This window comes from Oncorhynchus nerka, linkage group LG6 (genome assembly GCF_034236695.1).
Source record: "Oncorhynchus nerka isolate Pitt River linkage group LG6, Oner_Uvic_2.0, whole genome shotgun sequence".
Lineage (NCBI taxonomy): Eukaryota > Metazoa > Chordata > Actinopteri > Salmoniformes > Salmonidae > Oncorhynchus > Oncorhynchus nerka.
In genome coordinates, this window is record NC_088401.1 from 16,752,764 (window position 1) to 16,767,349 (window position 14,586).

The 14,586-nt window shown below is 46.5% G+C and overlaps 1 protein-coding gene across 1 annotated transcript in view; it reads left to right on the forward strand.

Annotated features, from left to right (window-relative positions):
- LOC115122646 (contactin-associated protein-like 2) overlaps positions 1-14,586 on the forward strand; it is a 52,812-nt gene that overhangs the window by 35,464 nt on the left and 2,762 nt on the right. The window contains exons 8-10 of the mRNA XM_065019052.1: positions 2,601-2,744; positions 3,009-3,267; positions 7,111-7,260. Coding sequence (XP_064875124.1) covers positions 2,601-2,744; positions 3,009-3,267; positions 7,111-7,260 — 553 coding nt within the window. The remainder of the gene's footprint in view (positions 1-2,600; positions 2,745-3,008; positions 3,268-7,110; positions 7,261-14,586) is intronic.

Sequence of the window (14,586 nt, forward strand, 5' to 3'; positions counted from 1 at the left end):
CTCTCCATTGTTCTCTCTCTCTCTCTCTCTCTCTATATATATATATATATATATATATATATATATATATATATCGCTCTCTATATATATATCTTTCCTTTTCCCTCATACGCTAGCTATAATTGCCAGTATTTGCTGTTAGATTTGATACCAGAAGAAATTAGATAGTGGAGTTACAACTCACTCATCAGGACTAATCCATACAGTGTATTCGTAGTATTCAGACCCCTTCACTTTTTCCACATTTTATTACGTTACAGCCCTATTCTAAAATCAATTTTTTAAAATGTTTTCTCTCATCAATCTACACACAATAGCCCATAATGACAAAGCAAAAACTGTTTTTATAAAAATAAAAATAAATTAAACTGAAATATCTCATTTACATAAGCATTCAGACCCTTTACTCAGTACTTTGTTGAAGCACCTTTGGCAGTGATTACAGCCTTAATTCTTCTTGGGTATGATGCTACAAGCTTGGCACACCTGTATTTGGGGAGTTTTTGGGGAGTTTCTCCCAGTCTTCTCTGCAGATCCTCTCAAGCTCTCTCAGGTTGGATGAGGAGCGTTGCTGCACAGCTATTTTCAGGTCTCTCCAGAGATGTTTGATCGGGTTCAAGTCCAGGCTCTGGCTGGACCACTCAAGGACATTCAGAGACTTGTCCCAAAGCCACTCCTGCGTTGTCTTGGCTGTGTGCTTAGGGTCGTTGTCCTGTTTGAAGGTGAACCTTCGCCCAAGTCTGAGGTCCTGAGCACTCTGTGGCAGGTTTTCATCAAGGATCTCACTCTGCTTTGCTCCGTTCATCTTTCCCTCGATCCTGACTAGTCTCCCAGTCCCTGCCGCTGAAAAACATCCCCACAGCATGATGCTGCCACCACCATGTTTCACCGTAGGGATGGTGCCAGGTTTCCTCCAGACGTGACGCTTAGCATTCAGGGCAAAAAGTTCAATCTTGGTTTCATCTAGCCTGAGAAACTTGTTTCTCATGGTCTGAGAGTCCTTTAGATGCCTTTTGGCAAACTCCAAGCGGGCTGTCATGTGCCTTTTACTGAGGAGTGGCTTCCATCTGGCCACTCGGCCATAAAGGCCTGATTAGTGGAGTGCTGCAGAGATGGAAATTTCTCCCATCTGTACACAGGTTCTCCCATCTCTAGACCTCTCAGACTGACCATCATATGTTCTTGGTCACCTCCCTGACCAAGGCCCTTCTCCCCCAATTGCACAGTTTCACCGGTCGGTCAGGAAGGATGAGGCCACTGTGTTCTTGTATTATTGGGGACCTTCAATGCTGCAGAAATTCACCAGATCTTCGCCTCGACACAATCCTGTCTCGGACCTCTACGGACAATTCCTTCAACCTCATGGCTTGTTTTTTGCACTGACATGCACGGTCAACTGTGGGACTTTATATAGACAGGTGAGTGTCTTTCCAAATCATGTCCAATCAATTGAATGTACCATCAGTGGACTCCAATCAAGTTGTAGAATTATCTCAAGGATGATCAATGGAAACCAGATGTCACCTGAGCTCAATTTCAAGTCTCATATCAAAGGGTCTGAGTACTTATGGAATAAGGTATATCATTTGTTTTTTTAATTGCAAAAATTCAAAAAGCCCGTTTTCGTGTTTGTGTTCGTCAGTATGGGGTATTGTGTGTAGATTGCTGAGTATTTATTTTATGTAGTCAATTTTAGAATAAGACTGTACCGTCAGTCTATATAGTTTCAGAATGCAGTCTATGTAAGGGATGATCAACGAGGGGCTCTGTGGAAAACAATGAACCATGTAGAAGGTTCCACGACGCGCTAGCGGAGTCAAACTGACCTTCCACGGAGTTGCAGTATTTTCCAGAGAACGCCTAGAGCCCTGAGTTGATGATCCCTTTCATACCATGGCTATAAATGAACACATTTGCCACTAGAAATGTGTTAACTTGCCAGTAGAAATGTGTTCAGCGTCCACTGACATAACTAGATAGCAACAGTAGTTGCCGTGGTAACAAAACAAACAGACTTGCTAGTTCAGCGAACCAAACCATCAGTTCTAGCAATACCAATACTGTTTTCAATTCGACTTTCGCTTTCAAAAGCAGCTCAAACAAGACTTGCTTATAATATAGAATTAATGATGGATGTTAATGCAATGAAACTGTACCGCACACTAATACCACTTATAACACCAAATAGATTTTTAAATACCCAAGATACATCATACAAAAATACAGTGATTGTATGTGTGTGTATGTCTAGGTGAGTGCATGCATATACACGTGCCTATAATGTGCTGCTAGGTACAGTAGTTGAATCGTTAACTAACTGAGTTATTCCCGACAGCGTGACTGCTTTTGCTCAGTGCAGAACTGCCCAGCCAATCTCCTTAGCCCTTGGTGTGTCTGTTTAAAGCCTGGCTTCCCTTATACATTCTTGGCTTTAATTCATTCATTAATATGAGTAGTGAAGCATCACAGTACAGACACTTAACAATGACACATGCAGTAACATTTAGGGAGCACCAAGACATCTTAGCAGATGAGAAAATGATTTTTATGCTGTTCTATCTATCTATCTTCTCTTTGTCTCACCTCTCTCTCTACTGTAGTTGAGTTTTGGTGGCATGCCCTACAGTGGTAAGCCAATGGGAGGGGGGATGAAGAACTTCCGAGGCTGTATGGAGAGCATCAACTACAACGGAGACAACATCACTGATCTGGCACGACGCAAGAAGCTAGACACCTCCAGCTTTGTAAGTTACACACAGCTGTCACTGTCTACCTCTCTGTTTCTCTCTGAATCTCCATCTATCTCTGTTTCTGCCTCTGTCTCTCTCTTTGTACAATATATTATCAAATTACCTTGTCAAATGTAATCATTTGTCATAGCAAACAACTCATTTGATGAATGATTATTTGATAACTAATGATAATCACAAGTAATGATAAGAATCTCCCTCCCTCCCTTTCTCTCTCTCTCTTTCTCTCTCTCTCTTTTTCTCTCTCTCTTTCCGTAGCGTAATCTGTCATTCTCTTGCATGGAGTCTCACTCCTTCCCAGTTTTCTTCAACGCCACCAGCTTCCTGCAGCTCCCAGGAAGAGCCAATCAGGATGTAGTATCACTTAGATTCCAGTTCCGCACCTGGAACGCCAACGGACTCCTCCTCTTCAGTAACCTTGACGACGGAACGCTTGAGATCGCCCTTGACGACGGGAAGATGGGAGTTCACTTCAACGTGACGCAGACGAAGAACACCAGGATAGCAATATCATCAGGTAGGAGGGACAGGAACACACACACACACACACACACACACACACACACACACACACACACACACACACACACTTTTTTATTTAACTAGTCAAGTCAGTTAAGAATAAATTCGTATTTACAATCCAGGCCTACAATGGTGGCCAAACTCGGACGACACTGGGCCAATTGTGCGCCGCCCTATGTGACTCCCAATCACGGCCGTATGTGATACAGCCTGGATTCGAACCAGGGACTGTACTGATGCCTCTTGCACTGAAATGCGTTAGACCACTGCGCCACTCAGGATCAATTTAACCAGACACACTGTTCGCTTCTGACAGAGTGAAAAACGAACGGACAACTAGTCAAAGCTCAAACCAAGTTTATTCATCACCTGGTAGAAACAGCTGAAAAGACAAAGACATGTTTCCACCAGCACAGGTATTTATACCCTCCTGTAGGTGGAGTCTCCTGCTCACACCTCTCAACACTACATCAGTGTTGCTAGGCAGGAAGTTAAGAGACATGGAAGAAAGCTGTTCCTTCTCCCTTCGTCTAACCTGACCTGACATTCCTCACTAATCCACAGCTATCCAACCTTATCAGTGACCACAACCAAGTGATTGCCTTCTCCCTTACTTAGTAACTTTTCCAGATCCATACTTCGTATCCACCCTCCATTGACCCCACCATATACATTCCTCACACGTGTAACTATTAACTTCTAGTATAGCAAGTATTTCAATCTAGAACCCAACAACACACACACACACACACACACACACTTAACCACACACGCACTTAACCACACACACACATATCCACACACACACACTTAACCACACACACACACACACACACACACACACACACACACACACACACACACACTAACACACTTAACCACACACACACTTAACCACACACACACACACACATACACATATCCACACACACACACACTTAACCACACACACACACACACAAACACAGACACAAACACACCTAACCACCCACCCATCAAACACGTCTGTGTAAATATCTTATCCTGCCATCTCGTTAGCGATGATGATTGCCTCTACCAGCTAATGACTAATTAGCAACAATCAGATGGGTACAGCAAGGTCGTTGTCGTGGTTACGCCGCTCATTGTTTTGATGCTGTTGTCAAGGAGGAGACACTGATGATCGCTAATTACATGATTGTGCAGTAAAGTGTGAAAATATGTTTTTTCCAAGAAAATATACCCCGGTCTGCCTTGAGGTACTTCCAAACTAAACGCTAGAAACACTAGAAACACACTACTGCAAGGTTAACGAGGACACATAACCTCTGATAGACAACATCTCTCTCTCTCTCTCTGTTCCATTACACATTGATCCTGCATGTTTTTCTGTGTGTGTGTGTGTGTGTGTGTGTGTGTGTGTGTGTGTGTGTGTGTGTGCGTGCGTGCGTGCGTGCATGGTTAGGTGTGTGTATGTGTGTGTGTGTGTGTGTGTGTGTGTGTGTGTGTGTGTGTGTGCGTGCGTGCGTGCGTGCGTGCATGGTTAGGTGGTGTGTGCGTGCGTGCGTGCGTGCATGGTTAGGTGTGTGTGTGTGTGTATGGTTAGGTGTGTGTATGTGTGTGTGTGTGTGTATGGTTAGGTGTGTGTGTGTGTGTGTATGGTTAGGTGTGTGTGTGTGTATGGTTAGGTGTGTGTGTGTGTGTGTGTGTGTGTATGGTTAGGTGTGTGTGTGTGTGTGTGTGTGTATGGTTAGGTGTGTGCATAACGACAGGGAATGCCCCAACTGTTATTTATTATGTACCTCCCTCTCTCCCTCCCTTGCCTACACACACATAGGGATGGGCAGTATACCGTATTTTACGGTATACTGATGCCTGGACTGGTTTTGGTTTTTACTTTAACCTCTATAACGGTATTTGAATGTTTGGTTTGTTAAATGTGAGACGCCGCGTGTAACATCCATTTTTATAGTTTACTCCGCTACTTGAGTCCTCTCTCTCCGCTGTCTCTCTGCTGCTTTCCACACAGACCTAGTCCCGCCCCCTGTCACTCAAGGAGCGCATTTGTTTTTCCTCGACCACGAGTCATTGGGTTCAGTCTGCATGGTCAATGCAGCACATGCGGCATTGTTGATGACAACGATGCTGTTCTCACTTTGCTTCTTCTTTTAGTTTAAATCCACTAGCGTTCTATAATGACACTATCACTTTGTGTTTCTTACATCTGCAAACAGCTACCCCCACCCCTCTCTGTCCCTCTCCCCCTGTCTCCCTCCACCCCTCTCTGTGCCTCTCCCCCTGTCTCCCTCCACCCCTCTCTGTCCCTCTCCCCTGTCTCCCTCCACCCCTCTCTGTCCCTCTCCCCCTGTCTCCCCCACCCCTCTCTGTCCCTCTCCCCTGTCTCCCCCCACCCCTCTCCGTCCCTCTCCCCCTGTCTCCCTCCACCCCTCTCCGTCCCTCTCCCCCTGTCTCCCTCCACCCCTCTCTGTCCCTCTCCCCGTCTCCCCCCCACCCCTCTCCATCCCTCTCCCCCTGTCTCCCCCACCCCTCTCCGTCCCTCTCCCCTGTCTCCCTCCACCCCTCTCTGTCCCTCTCCCCTGTCTCCCCCCACCCCTCTCCATCCCTCTCCCTGTCTCCCTCCACCCCTCTCCATCCCTCTCCCCTGTCTCCCTCCACCCCTCTCCATCCCTCTCCCCTGTCTCCCTCCACCCCTCTCTGTCCCTCTTCCCCTGTCTCCCCCCACCCCCTCTCTGTCCCTCTCCCCTGTCTCCCTCCACCCCTCTCTGTCCCTCTCCCCTGTCTCCCCCACGCCTCTCTGTCCCTCTCCCCTGTCTCCCTCCCCCTCTCTGTCCCTCTTTCCCTGTCTCCCTCCACCCCTCTCTGTCCCTCTTCCCTGTCTCCCTCCACCCCTCTCTGTCCCTCTTCCCTGTCTCCCTCCACCCCTCTCCATCCCTCTCCCTGTCTCCCTCCCCCTCTCTGTCCCTCTTTCCCTGTCTCCCTCCACCCCTCTCTGTCCCTCTTCACCTGTCTCCCTCCACCCCTCTCTGTCCCTCTTTCCCTGTCTCCCTCCACCCCTCTCCATCCCTCTCCCTGTCTCCCTCCCCCTCTCTGTCCCTCTTCCCTGTCTCCTCCACCCCTCTCTGTCCCTCTCCCCTGTCTCCCTCCACCCCTCTCTGTCCCTCTTTCCCTGTCTCCCTCCACCCTCTCTGTCCCTCTTCCCCTGTCTCCCTCCACCCCTCTCTGTCCCTCTTCCCCTGTCTCCCCCACCCCTCTCTGTCCCTCTCCCCTGTCTCCCTCCACCCCTCTCTGTCCCTCTCCCCTGTCTCCCCCACCCCTCTCTGTCCCTCTCCCCTGTCTCCCTCCCCCTCTCTGTCCCTCTTTCCCTGTCTCCCTCCACCCCTCTCTGTCCCTCTTCCCCTGTCTCCCTCCACGCCTCTCTGTCCCTCTTCCCCTGTCTCCCTCCACCCCTCTCTGTCCCTCTTCCCCTGTCTCCCTCCACCCCTCTCTGTTCCTCATTGTGCCCTTTTCTTTCCTGCCTTCCTCTCTGTGTGTGTGTGTGTGTGTGTGTGTGTGTGTGTGTGTGTGTGTGTGTGTGTGTGTGTGTGTGTGCGTGTGTGCGTGCGTGTGTGTGTGTGTGTGTGTGTGTGTGTGTGTGTGTGTGTGTGTGTGTGTGTGCCTAGCAGTGGCCTGTGAGCTCTGTTGGAGCTGAGAGCCCTTTCACATAGCTGACTGGGTCCCAGCATGCAATGGGTTTCTGAAACTCAATGTTAAGAGGGGTCCTCTACTAATTAACCACTCTAACCAGGCGTGTGTGTGTGTGTTTGTGTGTGTGTGTCTCTTCCTTTCCTTTCGTCCTCAGGTTCAGGCCTTAACGACGGCCAGTGGCACGCGGTGCATCTAGTCGCTAAGGAGAACTCTGTCATGTTGACGATCGATGGAGACGAAGCGTCAGCGGTCCGAACCACAACGCCTATCATCATCAGGACTGGTGGAACATACCATCTGGGAGGTGAGGAAGGGAGTGTGTGTGTGTGTGTGTGTGTGTGTGTGTGTGTGTGTGTGTGTGTGTGTGTGTGTGTGTGTGTGTGTGTGTGTGTGTGTGTGTGTGTGTGTGTGTGTGTGTGTGTGTGTGTGTGTGTGTGTTTGTGCGTGCGTGCGTGCGTGTGTGGTGTGTGTGTATTTGTACATCTGCACACAAGACCACTCCATCAGGAGATATGCATAATGTTCTGCATTGATTTACTGTCAATTATTGTCAACTATTGAACAGATACTTCATCATGTGCTTTGAGCCAGACTGTGAACTGGCTATGATGCAAAACATGACATATTGAACTATGCAGTAAACTTTTCAGCCAGTCAGGCAGGGGGATATTGATGGAGAGAAAAATAACTCTAGAACTCTATATGTACACATCACATCCTCTCCTCTGGCTGGCTGGCTGGCTGGCTGGCTGACTGGCTGCCTGGCTGTCTGGCTGGCTTCTCATACAGTAAACATGAGACAGAGAGGTTGACATTAAAACCTCGGAACCCGGGAGCGTAATCATCGACTGACACTAATTAGCATAACGCAACGGACATAAATATTACTAGAAAATATTCCTATTTATGAAAATCACAAGTGAAATATACTGAGACACAGCTTAGCCTTTTGTTCATCACCCTGTCATCTCAGATTTTCAAAATATGCTTTACAGCCAAAGCTAGACACGCATTTGTGTAAGTTTATCGATAGCCTAGCATAGCATTTTGTCCAGCTAGCAGCAGGTAACTTGGTCACGGAAAACAGAAAAGCAATCAAATTAAATTGTTTACCTTTGATGAGCTTCGGATGTTTTCACTCACGAGACTCCCAGTTAGATAGCCAATGTTCCTTTTATCCCAAAATATTATTTTTGTAGACGAAATAGCTCCGTTTGTTTTTCACGTTTGGCTGAGAAATCGACCGGAAATTGCAGTCACGAAAACGCTGAAAGTATAAAAGATCGGTGAAGAATCAAGCTACGAACTGGTCTGTTTGTCACAACTTGGGGAAGCTCATGGGAGACGGTGTGGCCACATTACCATAACGCTGTTTATATAATAGCCTCAGATATTAGGTTTACATCTAATTGTTGTATAAGATGAATGAGTGAGGATCATACTGTTTGTAAAATTGTGTAATGTGATTTTGGACTGTTTAATGAAGGAAACTCCAATTCCCTTTTGAGTTGAACTAAATCAGAGGACCGCCCATGAGCCCAGTTAGGGTCAGGCATCCTGGGACAGCCCCTTTTCTGCAATTCCGAATAAAAACCCAATCTTGAGAATTCCTCAAGTAGACCATGTTCCTCTCAATCACGGGAGGACAAAGGTTGCAGACCATTGCTGAATCTTTTAACCATACCACGTGGTTAAACTCTTAGACTATCGATACCGACAGAATAAGAACAAGTCTTTGATATTAATTACTAGTCTGCAGCTTGGAATTCGGTGTCATTGAACGCGAAGAACGACAACTGCCGAAACAACCATTCTACAACAACATGAATGAATGTCGCTCTGAACAGGTCACTCTAACCACGACAGAGAGAGAGAGAGAGGACGAAAACTCTCCAACAGAAACAAACTTTTCAACAAAGATCCCGACGACACACTGAGCGTAAATATATATATTGATTGCAATTGTTCCCGAATGAGTGAGAGTTCATGTGCAAAGGATTAGCATTTAAATTGTTATAATTATCAACTTTGTAGTGTCTCATCTCAGTCGACCCCCACTTCCCTTTTGTCTAACAAGCCGCCATGCCAGTTTAGCCCACTAGGGCACATTTCCCTATCATTTCTTGTAACCATATTTACTTTGTTTGTGTGTGCACTTCTGTGATTGTTTAGTTAGTTAATAAATAAATGATTTAAGACAATTGATGTATGGATGACTCATAGTGAAGACTGGGTTCGTGCAGATAACCAACAATTTACGACATTTGGAATGAGACTAACGTGAGGTAAAGTAAATAATTAATTAATTCGAAGACTAATTGATCAGATATAAAATATCTGAAAGGTTATATTAGGAAATTATAACTTTGTAATCTGAATATTCTCCTTGGTGCCCCGACTTCCGAGTTAATTACAGTTACATGATTAATCAGTTTGATCGAAATACTAATTACAGAGAAAGTCTTCAATTTAATGATAGTAAAGACACTCTCTCTTTCTTCCTTTCTAACGTTCTCTTTATATATTCTCTCTCTCTCGCTCTCTCTCTCTCTCTCTCTCTCTCTCTCTTTCTTCCTTTCTAACGTTCTCTTTATATATTCTCTCTCTCTCTCTCTCTCTCTCTCTCTCTCTCTCTCTCTCTCTCTCTCTTTCTTCCTTTCTAACATTCTCTTTATATATTCTCTCTCTCTCTCTCTCTCTCTTTCTTCCTTTCTAATGTTCTCTTTATATATTCTCTCTCTCTCTCTCTCTCTCTCTCCCAAGAGAGGAAAACAATCCAGCCCACAAAATAGTAGCAACTGCTAAACACAAAACAAACACGAAGGATTGGAAGACTGATGGAACATTCATCAACCAGTACGGCATGACGAGGTTCTAAATGCCGTCTTCCACTCATCCCCTTCCCGGATACGCACCAGATTGTAAACGCTCCTGAGATCCAATTTTGTGAAGAAGCACTCCCCGTGCATTGACTCGATCACACTGGCTATGAGAGACAGCGGGTAGCTGTACCACACAGTGATCTGATTGATTCCTCCATAGTCAATACACAGGCGTAAACCACCGTCCTTCTTCTTCACAAAAAATAAACTTGAGGAGACAGGTGAAGTGGAAGGCCGAATGTATCCCTGCCCCAGGGATTCGGAGACATATGTTTCCATAACCATACCAGGAGATTTATCGCACAATCCCCCCCATCGATGAGGTGGTAGTTGAGTCGCTCTCTTCTTACAGAAGGCGAGAGCCAAATCGGCATATTCAGAGGGGATGTGCACGGTGGAGACCTGGTCTGGACTCTCCACCGGAGTAGCACCGATGGAAACACCTACACACCTCCCTGAGCACTTATGTGACCATCCCTTGAGAGCCCTCTGTCGCCACGAAATAGTGGGGTCATGATAGGCCAACCTGGGAAGGCCCAACACCACGGGAAATGCAGGAGAATCAATCAGGAAGAGACTAATTCTCTCCTCATGACCCTCCTGCGCTATCATACATAGTGGAGCTGTGACCTCCCTAATCAGCCCAGACCCTAAAGGACAACTATCTAAGGCATGTACAGGGAAGGGCACATCAACAGGAACAATAGGGATCCCTAATCTAAGTGCAAATGAACGGTCAATAAATTTCCCAGCTGCGCCTGAATCTACTAGAGCCTTTTGCTGGGAATGCGGGGAAAACTCAGGAAATTCTATACACACACATGTGCCTCCTCATCTGGGATGATCCACCAGTGCCCTGCCTGCTGCCTCTACTCCCTGGGGAACCTCCCCAGCACCGACCAGCAGTGTGCCCTCTGCGGCCACATGTGGTGCAGGAAATGCCTCCCCCTCCGGTCACCCTCAGAGCAGCACCTCCGAGCTCCATAGGTGTAGGATCCGATCCGGGCGTCCGCGAGTGGCCAACAGGTTATCCAGCCGGATGGATAAATCCACCAGCTGGTCGAGGGTAAGGGTGTTGTCCCTGCATGCCAGCTCCCGATGATCGTCCTCACGTAGACTGCACCGGTCGATCAGGGCCCTTTCATTCCATCCCGCGCTGGCTGCCAGGGTCCTGAAGTCCAGTGCCAAGTCCTGTGCACTCCTCATCCCCCGTCTCAGATGGAACAAACATTCCCCCGCCGCTCTCCCCTCAGGTGGATGATGAAAGAGGCGGCTGAAATCCTCATAGTGGACCAACGCTGCGCCTTCTCTCCCCCATACGGCGTTGCCCACTCAAGTGCTCTCCCCAACAAACAGGAGATGAGGGCAGACACGCTCTCATTTCCCGAGTTAGCCGGGTGGATAGTCGCCAGGTACAGCTCCAACTGGAGCAGGAACCCCTGGCACCCGGCAGCCGTCCTATCATATGCCCTCGGGAGCGAGAGCTGAATCCCACTGGGTCCAGGTGACGGAGGGGTGGACAGCGGTGTGGGTTGGGGTGAAGTTGATGGGGGTGTGGGAAAAACCCCTCTCTCCCATCGCTCCATGGTGTGCAGCACGCAATCCATGGCTGTGCCAAGATTTTGTAGCATCGTCGCATGCTGCTGGACGCGCTCCTCCACAGGTAACGGAGGACTGGGTGCACCTGCTGACTCCATATTTTAGGTGCGTTTTTCTGTAAAGGGTCGATGTGCAGTAGGTGGGACGGAGTCAGGCGCAGGACACAGAGGATGAGTAATAACGGACTTTTACTTAAGACGACAACAAAATAAATTCCACGCAGAGAAAACAATCCAGCTCACAAAATAGTAACGACTGCTAAACACAGAACAAATATGCATAAAACCATGTGGGAACCAGACGGTTAAATAGGGAATAAATAATAATGTAATGGAAACCAGGTGTGTACAATAAAGACAAAACAAATGGACAATGAAACGTAGATCAGTAGCGGCTAGAAAACCGGTGACGTCAACCGCCGAACGTCGCCAGAACAAGGAGAGGCACCAACTTTGACGGAAGTCCTGACAGTACCTCCCCCCTTGACGCACGGTTCCAGCAGCGCGCTGACACCGCCCTCGGGGATGACCCGAAGGACGAGGTGCAGGACGATCCGGGTGGAGACGGTGAAATTCCCGCAGTAACGAAGGGTCCAAGATGTCCTCCACCGGCACCCAGCATATCTCCTCCAGACCGTACCCCTCCCACTCCATGAGGTACTGATGGCCCCTCGCCCGACGCCTTGAGTCCATGATGGCTCGAACAGTATACGCCGGGGCCCCCTCGATGTCCAGAGGGGGCGGAGGAACCTCCCTCAAGGAGATAGATTAGTGGCGGAGGGAGTTTTGGGCCATCTCTGCCCAGGGGATGAAAGCCGCCCACTCCCCCGACCGGTCCTGGCAATAGGACCGCAGAAACCTACCCACATCCTGGTTAACTCTCTCCACCTGCCTGTTACTCTCGTGGTGAAAACCTGATGTGAGGCTGACCGAGACCCCCAGACATTCCATAAATGCCCTCTAGACCCTAGATGTGAACTGGGTACCCCGATCAGAATCTATATCCTCAGGCAACCCATAGTGCCAGGTTTTCCTGTGTCTACCCTTCTCAATGGCAAGGCTGTGCTCACTGAGCCTGTACTTTGTCAAGGTTTTGATCAGTAACCATGGTCAAATATTTAGCCACGGTGTACTGTCGAATTAGGGCCAGATTGCACTGCATTTTGCTTTGTGTTTGTGCTTGTGTTTCCCAATAAGCAATGTAGTTTTGTTTTGACTGTGTTATATAATATGTTTTATTTTGATTGATTGAATGTTCTGATCCTGAGGCTTCAGTGTGTTAGTAGAACAGGTTTGTGAACTCAGCCCCAGGACCAGCTGGATGAGGGGACTATTTTCTTTGCTCAGCTCTTGGCATTGCGGGGCTTGGTAATGATATGATAGGGGGTCACTGTATTTTAGATGTTTTCAAAACTTAATTGCTCTTTTTTGAGTTTTCATTATTAGTGGATATTGGCCTAATTCTGCCCTGCATGCATTGTTTGTAGTTTTCCTCTGGAAAATCTTACAGAACTCTGCATGCAGGGTTTCAATGGTGTGTTTGTCCCATTTCATGAAATCTTGTTTTTCAAGTGGACCCCACAATGACATATTCAATTAGTTTTAGCCCAATTGTAATAGGTATTACAATATGAATTTGTTTTTTTGCGATGGTGTAGAATGCAATGCTTGCTTTTTCTCTCAGTTCATTCACTGCCTCATTAAGGTGTCCAGTTGAGCTTATTTTTAAACCTAAGTACTCTATATATTTTGTACGAATTGAAAACTTTGGTCTAATTCCTTATGATCTGGATATTCTTTGGAAAAATCATTATTTTAGTATTTTGGGGGTTTACTGCCAGGGCCCAGATCTGACAGTACTGCTCTAGCAGGTCCAGGCTCTGCTGTAGGCCACGTGCTGTGGGTGACAGAAGGCATAGGTAATCTGTGAAGAGTAGGCATTTCACTTCTGAATTGTGGAGACTAACATCAGGGCCTGAGGATTTTTCTACAGTTGTGGCCAATTCGTTGACGTAAATATTGAAGAGTGCAGGGCTCAGATTGCAACCCTGGCGAAGGCCCCGCCCCTGGTTAAAGATTGATGTTCTTTTCTTGCCAATTTTAATGCTACACGCATTGCCAGTATACATTGATTTAATTGTGTCATATGTTTTACCCCCTACACCACTTTCAATAACTTTGTAGAACAGTCCTGTATGCCAAATAGAATCAAATGCTTTTTGGAAGTCGATAAAGCGAGCATTTATTTTGGTGGACATGTTTATCTATCAGGGTGTGTAGGGTGTAAATATGATCAGTCGTGCGATGTTTTGGTATAAATCCAGTTGGGCTTTTACTCAAGACATTGTGCTTATTAAGGAAGTTTAGAACTCTTACATTTATAATACTACAGAAAACCTTCCCCAGGTTACTGTTCACACAAATGCCTCTGTAATTGTTAGGGTCAAATGTGTCTCCATTCTTAAAGATTGGGGTTATGAGGCCTTGATTCCAGATGTCAGGGAGATAACCTACACTTAGGATCAAATTAAACTGTTTTAATATAGACAATTGATATTTTGCACTAGTGAGTTTGAGCATCTAATTTAGGATGCCATCAGGTCCGCATGCCTTTTTAAATTTGAGAGCCTGAAGTTTCTTATAGAGCTCCTGGTCAGTAATAGTTTAGTTTCTTATAGAGCTCCTGGTCAGTAATAGTTTAGTTTCTTATAGAGCTCCTGGTCAGTAATTGGGGAGTCCAGTGGATTTTGATTGTCCTTTATAGCTTTTTCTAATCCATTCAACTTCTCATGAATTTGGCGTTGTTCTCTGTTTGTGTGTATTTGAGTGGTGTTGTAGAGTGTTTTAAAATGGGTTGTACATATGTCACCATTTTGTATCGCTAATTCCTCTTGTTGAGATTTTTTTTGTTTTTTTCCAGTTTTGCCAGAAGTTGTGTGTGTTTATGGACTCTTCAATTAGTGTCAGCTGCTTGCTGTTGTACTGTGCTTTTTTTGGTTCTGAATGTACGTTTATAGAGTTTTAAAGTCTCACAGTAATGAAGGTGTAATTCACCATTATTTGGGTCTCTGTGCTTTTGGTTGATAAGTTTTTCCTTATCATATTACAGTCTGCATCAAACCAATTGTAATCTGTGGTATTTTTTCTTTT